This window comes from Sturnira hondurensis, unplaced genomic scaffold, assembly GCF_014824575.4.
Source record: "Sturnira hondurensis isolate 20B ecotype Veracruz unplaced genomic scaffold, ASM1482457v3 Scaffold0009719, whole genome shotgun sequence".
NCBI lineage: Eukaryota > Metazoa > Chordata > Mammalia > Chiroptera > Phyllostomidae > Sturnira > Sturnira hondurensis.
In genome coordinates, this window is record NW_028082350.1 from 3,376,361 (window position 1) to 3,389,887 (window position 13,527).

Below are 13,527 nucleotides of genomic sequence, written 5' to 3' on the forward strand. Positions count from 1 at the left end.
TTGTCTCTGTCCTTGTTTTTCCCAAAGACCATGGCGTCCCTCTGGACTGTCTCTTTCCAGCCATGAGCTGGTTGTGGGGGACCTGGCAGGCAACCTGAATCCCAGGCCAGAGAGAGGCTGAGGTTTGGAAATGCTGCTTAGTGCTGGAAGTTCAGTTTTGGAGGCTGGCTGACTATAAGTGCAGCATTTATAGCACTGTGTAGGAACAGGAGACACTCGGGGAGGGCTCAGATATCCAAGCCTTCTTCATGAACCCCTCCCCTGCAGAATCTAACCTCTCTAGCATCGAACCACTCTGAACACAGCCCGAGAGCCAGCACTTACAGCCCTTTGTCCTTCCTCTTCCAGAGCACTCTTCCAGCCCCTATAGGTGGGAAAGACTGGGCTCCATCCCGACTGTCCCTGTCATATGACCCTGTGCCTGTAATAATCTCTCTATGCCTCAGTTTCCTCATATATAAAATGATATATCAGGTTTTTTAGTAATGCACAGGGGCTGGTCCATGGCCTTATTAGTTAAATAGTTAAAAAATGACGTGTAGGGGATTGGGACTACTCAGTACATATGTTATCTGGGCCACTAGAAGGCAACATTCTCAGCACTGGGCTTTGCAGTCAATTTCTCCCTCTCTCCTGATGGTGCTTAATAAAGCTGTTTCCTGATAACATCCAGGCTGAGGGAAGGGACGGTCTGGAATTGAGCACCTGTCTTCTGAAGTCTTGCTGGGGCTGGGAGGGACAGGGCAGTGCCCTGAGACTTACCAGGACAGCAGGCAGTGTTCCTCTGCGCCTCATGTACAGCTGGAGAGATAGGAGGGCCAGGACTCCACAGAGCAGCAGGACAAAGGTGAAGAAGATGCTGAGATTGGTCATGGTGAAATCTGTGGCCCAGAGAGATGATTTGTGGTCAGGCACCATGGACCATGAAGGGGCAGTCCTCGGGGATCCCACAGCCACTCTTGGAAGCCACTCAGTGAATGGCCCAGGAGATCCCCACCACCCCAGGCTACCTCTTGACCACAACTCTGGACATGTCTGGGTTCTTAGGAATCCCTACCTGGCCTCCCAACCTTGGCCCTGAAGGATTTTCTTGCTAGATAAAGTGGCTCTGCTGCAGGCTCTCTGCACTCACCCCATTGCACACAGAACAGTGAGTCAGGATGGTATAGCAGGTAAGAACAGAGGGTTTAGCAGCCAGACCTGGGTTCAAATCCCAGCCCCACCACTTACTAGCTGTGAGGCTATGAACAGATTACTCAGCTTCTGAGCCTCAGTTCCCTCATCTATAAAAGAGGAAAAATTATGGTGCTCACTACATAAGATGGTTGTAAAGTAGATAGCATTTACCACCTACCAAGTCCTTTATTTAAGTTATCTGATCATTATAACAACCTTAGGAGAGAAATACTATTTTCACCTTATTTTTATAGATTAGGATCCCAAGGTGCAAAGAGGTTAAGTAACTTGCCCAAGGCCATATACTTCATAAGTGGGAAAGCGGGGGTTTGAACCCAGACCTCTGCATAAAGCTATTTCTTACATCAGTGAGTGAATATAGAAAAAGCTCTTAAGGCTGCCTGACAATCAGATGGTGCCTTACTCTGCTTACATAGAAGAGAGGCTTAAATGACAATGAGTTTATGAATGCCCTCAATGAAATGCAGTGTACTGTAAAAATGTAAGTACTCACTTTGGTCTTTGCTGAAACCTGAGCACACTGGACTAGGTGCCCTCAGTGCACTGACCGTTGGCATAACTCATTGTGCACTTGACATGTGCTCTCCTGAGTTGCTAGTTACAGCTTCTACTGGGTACGCCCTGTCCCCAAGTAAGATCCTCAGGGCAGGACCATGGTCTTCACATTCTAAATCCTCTCCTCCCTCCCCTTCCCAGTGCAGGCTGAGAACCTGGCATAGTGTTTATTGACTTTAGCGGCTGTGGCGAAGAGTCAGCTAAGTTTTGTTTCCTCTGGGGGATAGGGAAGTAGGGAAGGCCCTTTGTGCCTTCAAATCTAAAAGAGGCCAGCAGGGGATTGGAATAAACAGGAACTACCACTGCTGCCTGAGGGTGGCCTGTGGGTTTCTGAGAGGCATAGCTGTGCTCAAGTGGAAGTGCTGCAGGATCAGGAGACCTGGCTCTGCCCTAAGATGTACCTTACGTGTACTAAGTTTCAGTTTCCCCATTTCTAAAATGGGGACGATAGGAGATCTCTCACAGGGCTCTGTGAGGATGGAGAGGGAGAACTGTTTGGGGCCTGCCTAGCACAGTGCCTGACATCAGCAACATTTTGGATTGTGCAAGGCCCTTTCTGCCCCACCACGTGGTCTGAATTGCAGCCCTGACTGACTCACACTGCCGGGAGACCTCGATGCACGCCTCCTTGGACCATATCCCTTTGTTCATGCGGGAGCTCACAGATGGTTTCACTTGAACACAGAACTCTCCCACCTCACCAGGGGTTGGGAAGCTGAAGTTTTCATGTTTTACCTTCTTTGTGAGCTGAAATTAAAACAACAGCAATAAACAAAATACCCTTGTTTCATGACATATGGAGCTTGAGAGCTGGAAGGGCTGTTAGAGCTGATCTAGGTCAATCTCCTTCAGCATTCTTTTTTTGAGATAATGAACATTGTATAATCAACACAGCCCAAGGTCTCTGTGATTGCCATGGTTCATTTTGTATTAAAAGAGAAAAGGAAGTGTTTTACAGATGCCAAGGACCCTCCCAGAAGGGGCTGGAATCTGCTGTGGTAGAAGGGAAAGAGGTTGAATTTTGCAGATCCCAGAGACCTCCCACTTATGGGGTGTCCTTGGTCAAGGTGTCCTTGGGCACCTTGGGGTGTCACACAGCTCCCCAGAGCCTCATTTCCCCATTTATACATGGGATATGTATAAAATACCCACCTTCAAGAGGATAGGAGACAGTAGTGACAAAATGTCTCCTGTGGTACCTGACACTTACATAGTAGGTAGTATTTTCCCTGCTACCTGGCAAGAGCACCCGTTTGAGGGCTGAGGTCATCTCAGTTTCTTTCCCTGCCCCTATGCCCATATGACCTTCCTCTGCCAGCTTGAGATAGGAGAGGGTTGGTAGAGCCCAGTATTTATGGCCTTGGGAATCCCATACCTTATTGTGTCCTGGCACCTTGCGAATTGCAATCTCATACTCGCGGAAGTGTGGGAAGATGCTTTCATATGTGTCACCTTCAGGGGCCATCTTGGGCCTGGGTGGTTGGATCTGTCCAAGGATGAGGCCACCGTGCACCTCTAGCTTCACACTGCCAACTGTCAGATTCACTGCACAAGGAGGCAAACCATGAGGCCTGCGGGTCAGGGGAGGACGTGGATCCCCCACTCGTGCCTGGCCTCTAGGATCAAGCTTTATGTACCCTGAAACAGGTTTTCCAACCAGCAGACCATTAGGACTTCCTGGGGAACACATTAAAAATACAGATACCCTGCGCCCACTCAAGACAGTGAATCCGAACTTCTGAAGGAGGGCCATGGAAATATCCAGTATTGTAAACATATTCCCCAGCTAATGTTTTCACCTCCAGTTGAGAACTGGCCCTCAGACAGGCATTTGGGAGCCACTGACCTAGGCCATCCTAGACCATCAGTTCTGACTCTGAATTCTGCAATACAGGCTTGTCAGATGGCCAGAGCTCTGTGGATCCCAATCTGCAGAATGGAAGAGCCCCACTGAGGCTGGGACTTATCCTCTTCTTTTATCTCTGCAAAGTGAGACTCCTACCTTTTCCTCAGTAGTATCTCCCCACTTCAAAACCTCAAACTCTGGCCCTTGAGGGTCCATTCTTAATGGGGTGGGGGGTGGTGAGGGTACCTGCTCCAATTCTACTTGTTGCTTGCTTCCCTGTGTTGAGTACTTCATGAATTTGCTCCCTCCCCAGAACCCTCTAAATACACAGTTCTAACCCTTGTGACTTAGCTGCCCCAACTCACCCCAAGACTTCTCTTCTGTAGGATAAGCAACTCCAGTTCCCTTTTAAATCTTGAACAACTTGACTATTTTCATCTAAACCTTCTCCAAAATCCCGATTCAGGTTTGTTTGAGCAACTAGGTCCCTGGTCAAGAAGCCAGGCTAACATGGTGAGCTATGGGAACATGGAGAGCAGTTCTGGACTAAAGCTTCTGGCTGGAAAGGACTCCAAAAGTCATGTTCTAGGCCCAGGAGAAGAAAAAGCACCTTCATCTATGGAGAAGCGGGTTCTGGTGATAGTCCAGTTGGAGTGCTTTCTTCCATCCACTGCCCGGACTTTGGCTCGGTAGCCGTTGTTGTGGTACAGGTCTAGGGTCACCATGGTGAGATCACACGACGGCACCAGGGTCTGGCTACAGCTGGAGATGGACTTCCAGAGCTCCATTCCATAACTGGGGAGAAAGCAGGGTAGGCATCGGTTAGGACTTTTGTTCAAACCTATCTCCTTTAAGAGGGAAGCAAGAGGCCAGGGAAGAAGTTTGCCATGATGGTACAACCCTCGGAGTATTTCCTCTAGTTCAGGGCATCTCATCGCAAGGGAATCTTCCTTGGTTCCGGGACCCTATACCAACTTCTCTGTGGACTAAAAGACTCTTAGTCTGAAATACGAGTAGCTCAAACCCAACTCCTCCAAAAAGACTAGCTACTCACTGCAACACAGCCTAATCTGTCTCTTTTCCCAACTATATTTGCAATCATTAGGGTTTCTTTGTTCTCTAACTACATTATGGATACTTTTCATGTTTTTCCAATAAGATAGAAAAATCTTGATGGTAAAGGCAATACTGTGGCTTTCTCACCCCAGCACATATGAGACTCAATCAGTACCTGTCAACTGATGGTTCTTCAACATGATCAACATGTTGATCAGTACCTGTCAACATGCCAGGGTCCTTCCTGGTGTACTTCAGTAACAAGGCAGGTATATTTCTGTGTCAGGGCAGTAGAAGGGGATGGACTCACCTACTCCCTTCTTCTTCCCTTTTCCTTACCTCAGGAGCTCCACTTCATAGTAGGTACTTTCAGACTGATTCTGGATGGGCACCCAGTGGAGGATATGATGGAAAAACTCTGCTTCAAACCACACTGACGGAGGGCCGGGCAATTCTGTCCCTGGGAAGAAGAGTGTCAGTATCAGAGCTAGCAGAGCCCACCTAGAGGGATGAAAATGGCGATGGTGATGGCAGCAAGCATTTTAACAGCTCCCATTTATTGACTACTTTATTATGAGCCAAGTGCTCTGCTAATACTCTACACATATGGTCTCATTTAATTATCACAACAGCCCTACAAGGTAGGCATTTATTACCCTAATTTTACTGAGAAGAAATGAAGGCTCACAGAGGCTAAGTGATTTGCTCAAGGCCACAGGCTAGTAAAGGGGGAGAAGAGTGGGACCTTGAATGCAAATGTGTTTGATTCCAGAAAAGATGTGTCCTTGAATCAGTGTCCTGTGCAGTTTGTGATCAGAAGCAGAAGTGGCCTGGCTCTGCCACCCATCCCTGTTCCAGCCCCATCCCAAGGCCTGCCGTCAATCCTCACACCTGGTTCCTATCCTGGCTCCAGCCCAAGGCCTTCTCTTTGGAGTTCTTTGGGCACACAGATACCCTGCTTGTTGGCAGCTGACTGTTTCTCTTCATAGGTCTGCTGCGCAACCCCAAGTTGAGGGCCTGCTCCATTCCCCGCTTCTAAAAGGGCTTTACCCCTGGTCAGATGCCCAGCCTTGAGTTGGGTGAGAACAGACAGAATGAAGCAGCTCTTTCCACAAAGAGTGAATATTCTTGGCTCCCTGGTGAAATACTAAATACTAGTTCCCATCTTTCTCCCCTTCCCTCCCTAACACATATCATTCACCTTGGGAAATCACAACTTCAGGAGTCTCAAACTAGCACTTGCCAGTGTGACTTTGGCAAACTATTTAACCTCACTGAACCTTTTTCCTCATTTGTAAGAGTACAACAACTACACTTAAGAGTTTTGCCTATCAAGAGCAATGAAGTAAGTCAAGGCTAATATCTACACCCAGTTCCTCTTCTCTCCTTGATCCCTGAATGTCTCTTGTCTGTTAGCAACTCTCTCAGGCTTCACTTGTTCCCTAACCCCCATTGTCTCTCTAATAATGCCTCTTTTTTCTGACTGTCATATTCACTTAGAAAGTATGCCTGTCTCTTGCTCTGTTTCTTATATTGTCTTTGATCTTCAAGTCTGTGCCTCAATTTCTAAACATTAGATGGAAAGTGAAAAACGCAGTGGGTCTTTGTGGTGTTTGGGCTGCACGTCCCCAACTCAACTCTTGATCATGTGAATGGGTGACTGCAGGTTTTAATTTGTATTTTGACACGTAGAAGCGATTACAGTCCCTACTCCCTGCTTTTGCTCTTGGTCCCTCCACCTCCCTGCCCTTTCATTCTCTCTCCAGGGTTTGCTCTTCTCAGTTACAGAAACTTTCTGGCACAGCTGGCTGAGTTAGGAGACTGAGGTAAGGGGTAGAACCAGGCAGGAGGGAGGCAGATGGCAGTGGGAGTGCCTTAGGGGGTAAAGAAGGAGCGGGGATAATCATATGGGGGTGATAGGTGTAGTGGAGGAAAACAGCTGGGGTGGGAGAGAGATGGACATGGCAGAAACAGGTTAATTGGAGGTCTAAGGGAAGGGAGGGTCAGATGGGGGATCAAAGTAATTCCCGAGAGGGATAGTAGGCCGATCATTTGAAGTAGAACAACAAAAAAGCCAGCGATAGATTTATGACTCCTCAGAGGCAGCGGACAATGAGTTAGGGAAGAAAGTCATTTAACTTCTTTACCCACCCCACCCCCTCGCTGCCCCTCCCCCCCCATACACCATCCGAGGAATCTCAGCGTGTACCACTTCCACAAAGGGTGAGCCTGAGACCCAGGTTTGCCAGAATGAGAGAGATTGCGAGAAGGTAACGGATGCCCCTTTCTCTAGAGGGCCAGCCAGACGGGGTCTCCGTGGGGCGCAGAAATTTCTTGGAAAAGTGACTACAATGGGAGTCGGGTCTGGTCATCACACAACTCAGCAGGGCGCGCGCAGCTTGAGCAGGGCCAGGCCGAACCTCATCCTTACCTTGAGCTTCCGAGCGGAGGCAAAGGCTGAAGAGCGCGGCCAGCAACACTAGCAGGCGCAGCAGCATCCTGGGCGTCCTGCATCCTCTGGGGCCTGAGCCGACGCCAACGCCGGGCTGCGAGCCTCCAGTCTCGGCTCCGCAAGCCAGAGACTGAAAACTCCGGCCAGCCGCCCCACCCACGGCCGGGTGGCTGACGTCAGCGGGGCGGGACCTCGAGGCAGCTGAGTCCATGAGCCAGTGCACAGCCTCCTAGGGCCCCGGCTGGCTCGGAGGACGCAGCTGCACTGCGAGAGCACTACCGTCTTGGGCAGGGGCGGGGCGGGGGCGGGGCGGCGGCCGACTCTCCAAGTGGCCGGAACCCCTGGGCTGGGTGCGATCCTGTAAAAGCAGTCTGGGTAGCCCAGGAGGGTGTGTGCGCGCGCCTGAGTGTGTGTTGGGGTGTAGATGGCTGGGGACAGCCTTGCCCCTTTGAAAGCAGGAGATGGAGTGAGGTTGTTAAGAGCTAATTTCACCAGACAAGTAGGGTGGGGATTGGAGCGGTGTCCCAGGTTATCAGGGACCTGTGGGAGGACTCACGTGTGTGAGTCCTGGTGTTGTCCTAGTACCTAGGTGTAGAGCGACATTAAAGTGGGCAGCCCTCTACCTGACTTAATATATTTTTGGAGGGGTGTTCATGATGTCTCCTAGCTGCTGTTGATTTATCTTGCTTACCTGAACTCTCCTGTGTAGAGCTATCTTTTTCTGCTGGGTAATAGCATCGCTTATATCTCTGTGTCACTTGACTCATCTGAAACGGCAGGTACACCAAAGATGTGAGGAAATGGGAGACAAACATTGTCCGTTTCACTTTTGTTGGATGGTGACATCTGCTTCAGAGCATGTTTGCGTATTGGGGTGGAGGTATCCCATCCTGTGTCTGGTCTGAGGGTCCACTTTGGGACTAGAAAGACTGCACTTTTTGATGTAGGCCAGCGACGCCCCAGCTACATGGAGAGTAAACAACAGGGGCATATAGTCCATCAGGCCAACACTCCTAAGCAGACAGCTCTTATTGCCAGGCCATCAGATCATCTCGGAGGAAGAGCCCAGGGCTTTTACTGTGTGAGAATGTTTTTGCACCCTCTGTTGCTCAACTGAGAGACTAAGGGTGGCCAATTGCTCAGAAGTACCCAGGCGGCACCCACGGGTTGTGGCTGCTTTCTGGAATGACTTTCTAGTTCTCCATGACTTTTTGTACACTGTGCTATTTCTTTCTGAACTTACCTTTACTTTTAGTTTTTTTTGTTGAGCTATAAGTGTTTTAAAGCCTTAACTCATCATTTTGAAAAAAGGTCAGGATTCTTCATTCATTCAGATGACAAATGTTATGGCACACTTATTATGAGCTATACTTCATACTGAGGCTGGGATAAAGTGGTGATCAAAGCAAGGTCCCTTCTACCAAGAAATTAACAAGTTTGCTAAAGACAGAGAGTAAACATAGATTTTAATGTGTTAAGTGGCTGGGAAGGGAAGTACAGGCTAATGTGGGGACATAGGAACAGGCACTCAACCACAATTTGGGTGGAGGATAGAGAAGGCTTCTTGGAGGAGGTAACATGCAAGCTGAAGGTTGAGAGATGAGTAGGAGGTAATGGGGTAAAGAGCAGATAGAGAAAGTGTTCCAAACAGAGGGAAGTATATACTTAGAGAGAGGGAAGTATATACTTAGAGAGAGGGAATATGGCATTTCTGAAGAAGGCTCTAAAGTGGGTAAGTTAGCATTCCTGTTTTAAGATGAGAAAAATTCCATGGCTGACCTAAGTTAAAATTTTGCTCAGGGTAGAGCCGACATTTGAGTGTAGGCTATTCCAGTGTATCCTGCAGTCTCACAGGGAGCAAGCACCTGGAACAGGAGTTATGTTAGACATATTACTGTAGTTTGTTTTTCCAGTTCCATTTTTATTTGTATTCAGTTATTCATTCTCAGTGTTCCAAAAAGTGCACCCTACTGTTCTGTGATTTCTGGTAGTCATACCAGTATTGGGACAGATAATAGAAAATAACTATAATGGTATCTTTTGTTTACTGAGCTCTTACTATGTATCAGGCACTTCGTTAAATGCTTACCATATTGTAGAAGAAAGACTGGCTAGATGCTTAGCAATCCCATTTCCTCTTCCTGGGTACTCAAGACAACTGTATATCCCAGCTTCCCTTGCAATCATGTGAAATAAGTGACTGGAGTTTAACCAACATGAAATTGAATTGATGGGCGCCACTTCCTGGCCTGGTGTCTTTGTCTTTGCTCTTCTGTCTGCCAGGTGGAAAGGGCCCAACCAGTACAGGACTCTAAGGGAATGAATAGAGCTTGGATGCCCAAATCGTCTCTTGGAGGGAAGAATTAAGGAAAGACACCATATCTATGTCACCCTGTGATTTGAGTGAAGAGTGAACTATTGTATCTAGATTCTGGAATTTTTGTTATAGCAGCTAGTGTTAACTACCCTGATTAATGCACAAACATTGTTTCACTTAATTCTTATTACCACCCTGCAAGATTGGCATCATTATCAGTGTTTTACAGATGGGAAGTTAGTTTTACATATGTTGTCACTTATCTGCATCACTCAGCCAGTGAGTGGCAGAGTTAAAACAACAGTCCAGGTCTGTTTGACTCCAGAGTTCATGCTTTCACCAGCACATCATCAGTGCCTTTCCTCACGTTGGAAGAGTTCTTGAAGACAAATGTCTAGTGAGTTGACAGAGAGAAGGAGTGAGGGTGGGGGAGGAGGAACAGCTTAGTGCTGAGTATCATTGGCAAAGAGAGTGTGGTGAGCTCCAGGGAACCTGTGGACAGAGCTGAGTAGACAGACGTCTTGCTCTCATGGCCACACTGGGAAATTTTTAGGGCAAATTTTGAGGTCTAGATGGTTCCACTGTCTCATTTTCACTTCATCTCTGTCTTCAAGATGATACTTTTAAACAGGCCTCACTGGGGGGCAGGGTGGGCATTTCAATGGGAAGAAAGTCTATGCTCAAGTGTGATAATAAGCACAGCTTGCAGTTTCTGTCCCTGTGCTGGTGATTAAGGAAGTCCCAGACCTTGTGGTCACTATGTCAGAGCTACACGTAACAGGGATAGAGCCCAGATAGAACTGACCTCCAGGAGGAGACAGAGAGAAGGAAGCTGCCTGGGGACACTTGGTAGTCATTGGGTTGAGGACAATCACAGGTATAAGATGAAGAGGTCACCAAGGACCAGCTCCAGCTCTAGGAGGAGCCTGCTCATTATTGTTACAGAACCTAATTATTGTCTGCCGTCTGCCTGACTCCCTCCTGACTGCATATGAAGAGCTCAGAAGGGACAGAATCCCTTCTGAATGTCCCTCTTTACTGTTTAGAGGGTGACTCAGGTTCAAGAAGGGAGTTTGATTTTTGGCTGGGTGGATGACAGGCATCCTTGAAGGAGAGGGACATGGCAGATTTGCATTTTAAATAGAGAGAAAACCCAGAATGTGGAGGTGACTAGCCAGAGCGACTCGGCTAGTTAGTGGCTGAATCCAAACCTTGTACTCCTGATTGAAGTTCTCATTTTGCCTGACCCACCACAGCAGCTAAGCTTGTGGAACTATGAAGACTGTGTGAGGGTGCCATACCTGTCAGCCTAGAGCAGGGGTGTCAAACTCATTTTCACTGGGGGCCAAATCAGCCTCATGGTTGCCTTCAAAGGGCAGAATGTAATTTCAACTCCTTAACAGTTAAGGAGTAATTATATTTATACAATCCTAAGATTATTCCAGCCTAGAGAAAACGAGGATAAATACTGATTTCCAAGGTGAGGGACCTCCCCTGTTAATTTCTTGAATCAGCAGAGCTGGAGCTGACAGCCTCTCACACCTGCAGTCTGCCTGGGCCTTCACTTCATTCTTGGTCAATGTCATGGTTCACAGAGCTGCTGGGAGGAGCCTGTGGTTCTAGGAAACAAGAGACCTAGTTCTAACCCCAGCTTGGCCACAGCCAGCTGTGTGCCCTTGGGCCAGTCCCTGTACCTCTGTTAGCTATTGACAGGATCAGATAATTATAACCTTCCCAGGCTGCTATAGGCCAGACACCAAAGTGTCAGAACAACTGGTAAAGGCTTCCCAAATGAGAGAGGGTGTAGTTAGTAGAAATATTCAGCAGGAAGGCCTCACACTGTCCTCTTCTCAGGTTGTTTGCTTGTCTGCATTCACCTGGCCTCTCTCTCCAGGCCATGTGCTGTGCTGAGCCCTGCCCCAGGACGACCTTGTCAGGAAGGGTGAAGACCTAGTCCATTGTCATTGCTTTATGAACTTGGGATGCAAGAGGTTAAGAACAGAACATTGATTAAAAAAATCCCATGTCATTTCAAGAAACAGTTGTGTCTTTCCTCTCTAGTCCAGATGACTTTGACTTTTCCAGTATTTAGGGATGTCATCTCCTTTTAATTCTAAACTTAACAGCAGTGTGAGTTAAGTTTAGAATTAAAGTTATCCCACAAATGCTGGAAGTCCATCTGCTCTTGTGTTTCCATTCCTGGGTAATTTGGGGGGTTGTCGGGGAAGCCCAAAGCCATAGTGGCAATCTCATAGTTCACCTCTTAGCGTCTTGTGATGGTTGCCTCTGGGCTGTTGCTGGTCACTTCAAGTGTGGTCACAGAGCTTAAATGCTACTGGAGGCTTGCAAATAACAAAGTACCAAAGAGACAATTTAAAACTACTTCAAGAAGTAGCCACTTGGTGCTTGCACCCGGTCAGTACCATTCTGAAAACTTTCCTTAAGTTTCTGGCAGTTATGTAGTAGGGAGAGACCAGCTAACTTTCTATATTTGAAAATCTCCAGGTCTCTGAACGACTTTTTTTGTCCCCAGAGAGAGGAGGGGCCGTCTTTCCCCTGCTTAAAGTCCACTTACTATTATTTTTCTTTTGAGATGATTTACAGCAAGAATATGAATATCACTCAAGGGTAATTCCTAATGCCACCTCTAAGACGTAGTCTAGCTTAGGTGGCCCACATGGGGCTAGTTGCTGGTATATCTCCTTCAGGCTTCAGTAGGCCTAGGAAATGGTGCAGGTGGGACTGGAGTTGTGTGGTCCAGCCCAGGGCCTTGTTACAATTGTTCATCCATAGAGGAAGAGAGACCAGGTCCCCCTGCTTCTCCTGCCCCTGTCTGGACTCCTGGTCTTCTGTCAGCAATAGCTGGACAAAGAACGACGATTTTCAGGTGTGGGATGGGGCAGCCTAAATTCAGACTTGGGGAAACTTGTTTCTCTAACTTCTCAGGGCCGTGAATTCTGCTAAGAAAATACTCAGTTGGCATTGCCAAAGAAAACCTCAGTTCAGGGCACCTGCCTTGGGTACACTGCTGATGCCCAGGGCTTTGTCCAAAATGATAGACATGAACTTACTTATATTGACATGACTAAGAAAGTTCTCAAGGACAGAGGAAGGCTCCCACCTGAAGACACATCCTAATTGTTACTCTGGGATGTAGAAATTGCTTTAAACCCTTGAATCACAGATTTTTTACCTTTAAGTGTTTAAAGATCTATTTTCCACCATACCTCTTGCAGCAAGCAGTGAGAGTGGTAGATGGGATAACCTGAGATTGGGATTTAAGCCTCAGGTTGTCAGTTGTTGTTTGTGACTTTGAGCAAGTCACAATTCCCCAGGTCTCAGATTTCTTAGCTGCAAAATGAGGATAACACCTTTTCTTCCAACGTGTTGGGGTTGTTGAAGATGAATGTAAGTAAACATTTGTTAAATACCAATGTTCAGGCACTGTGGGTAAGAAAATTAGTCAGACACTGACCTTTTTCAGTGCATGTATTTTCAAGGGATTTAGGCCTGTAATAAATAACTTTGATCTTATATCAAAAGGATCAGATTAGATATAAACTGCTTTATAAACGCTAAGGTGTAATACACATGCAAGGGGAGTATTATTACAATTGTTATTATTATTATTATTTTTAATGGATTGGTTCTCCTTTCTGTTCACTGCCAGACCAAGCACATTTTGGCCACTTGAAACCTCTTCTCTGTGTCTCTCATGGCTCTAGGAGATCTTGAAGTCCCCGTTGAATCCTGGAATCTTAGCATGAATGTCAATCCCTCTGTCCCCCTGCTTCTGTTTCAGCACTTTTCCCAGAACATATTGGAAATATGGCTTTGTTCTCTTTCTCAGAATTAATAACAAGGACAGGCAGTGGTCACTGGAGGTCAGCTGAGGGTGGTGAGTGCTGAGTGTGCACACACCCAGTGCGTGGGGCAGGGGTGGGAGGGGGCATGGAAGAAGGAAGCTCTCCAGTCTAGGGTGCAGTTGTAGTTCTTATAATTTACAAGAAAACGAAAGCCAGAGAGGAAGAGCTCATTCAGATGATGGCAGGTTAACACCTCACCCTCAGGCTCATTCTGTGGCCATCTGACCTTTGGGGACAT

The 13,527-nt window shown here is 47.4% G+C and overlaps 1 protein-coding gene across 2 annotated transcripts in view; it reads right to left on the bottom strand.

Annotated features, from left to right (window-relative positions):
* Positions 1 to 7,244, bottom strand: part of IL10RA (interleukin 10 receptor subunit alpha) — a 12,415-nt gene extending 5,171 nt beyond the window's left edge. The window contains exons 1-6 of one of the 2 annotated variants that reach the window (XM_037057498.1): positions 7,086 to 7,244; positions 4,994 to 5,114; positions 4,209 to 4,393; positions 3,128 to 3,297; positions 2,352 to 2,499; positions 763 to 881 (exon numbers count right to left, since the gene is read on the bottom strand). In XM_037057498.1, the coding sequence (XP_036913393.1) occupies positions 763 to 881; positions 2,352 to 2,499; positions 3,128 to 3,297; positions 4,209 to 4,393; positions 4,994 to 5,114; positions 7,086 to 7,152 (810 nt within the window). In that variant the 5' untranslated portion in view covers positions 7,153 to 7,244. The remainder of the gene's footprint in view (positions 1 to 762; positions 882 to 2,351; positions 2,500 to 3,127; positions 3,298 to 4,208; positions 4,394 to 4,993; positions 5,115 to 7,085) is intronic. The other variant, XM_037057499.1, reaches the window with a different exon arrangement.
* Positions 7,245 to 13,527: the final 6,283 nt, after the last annotated feature.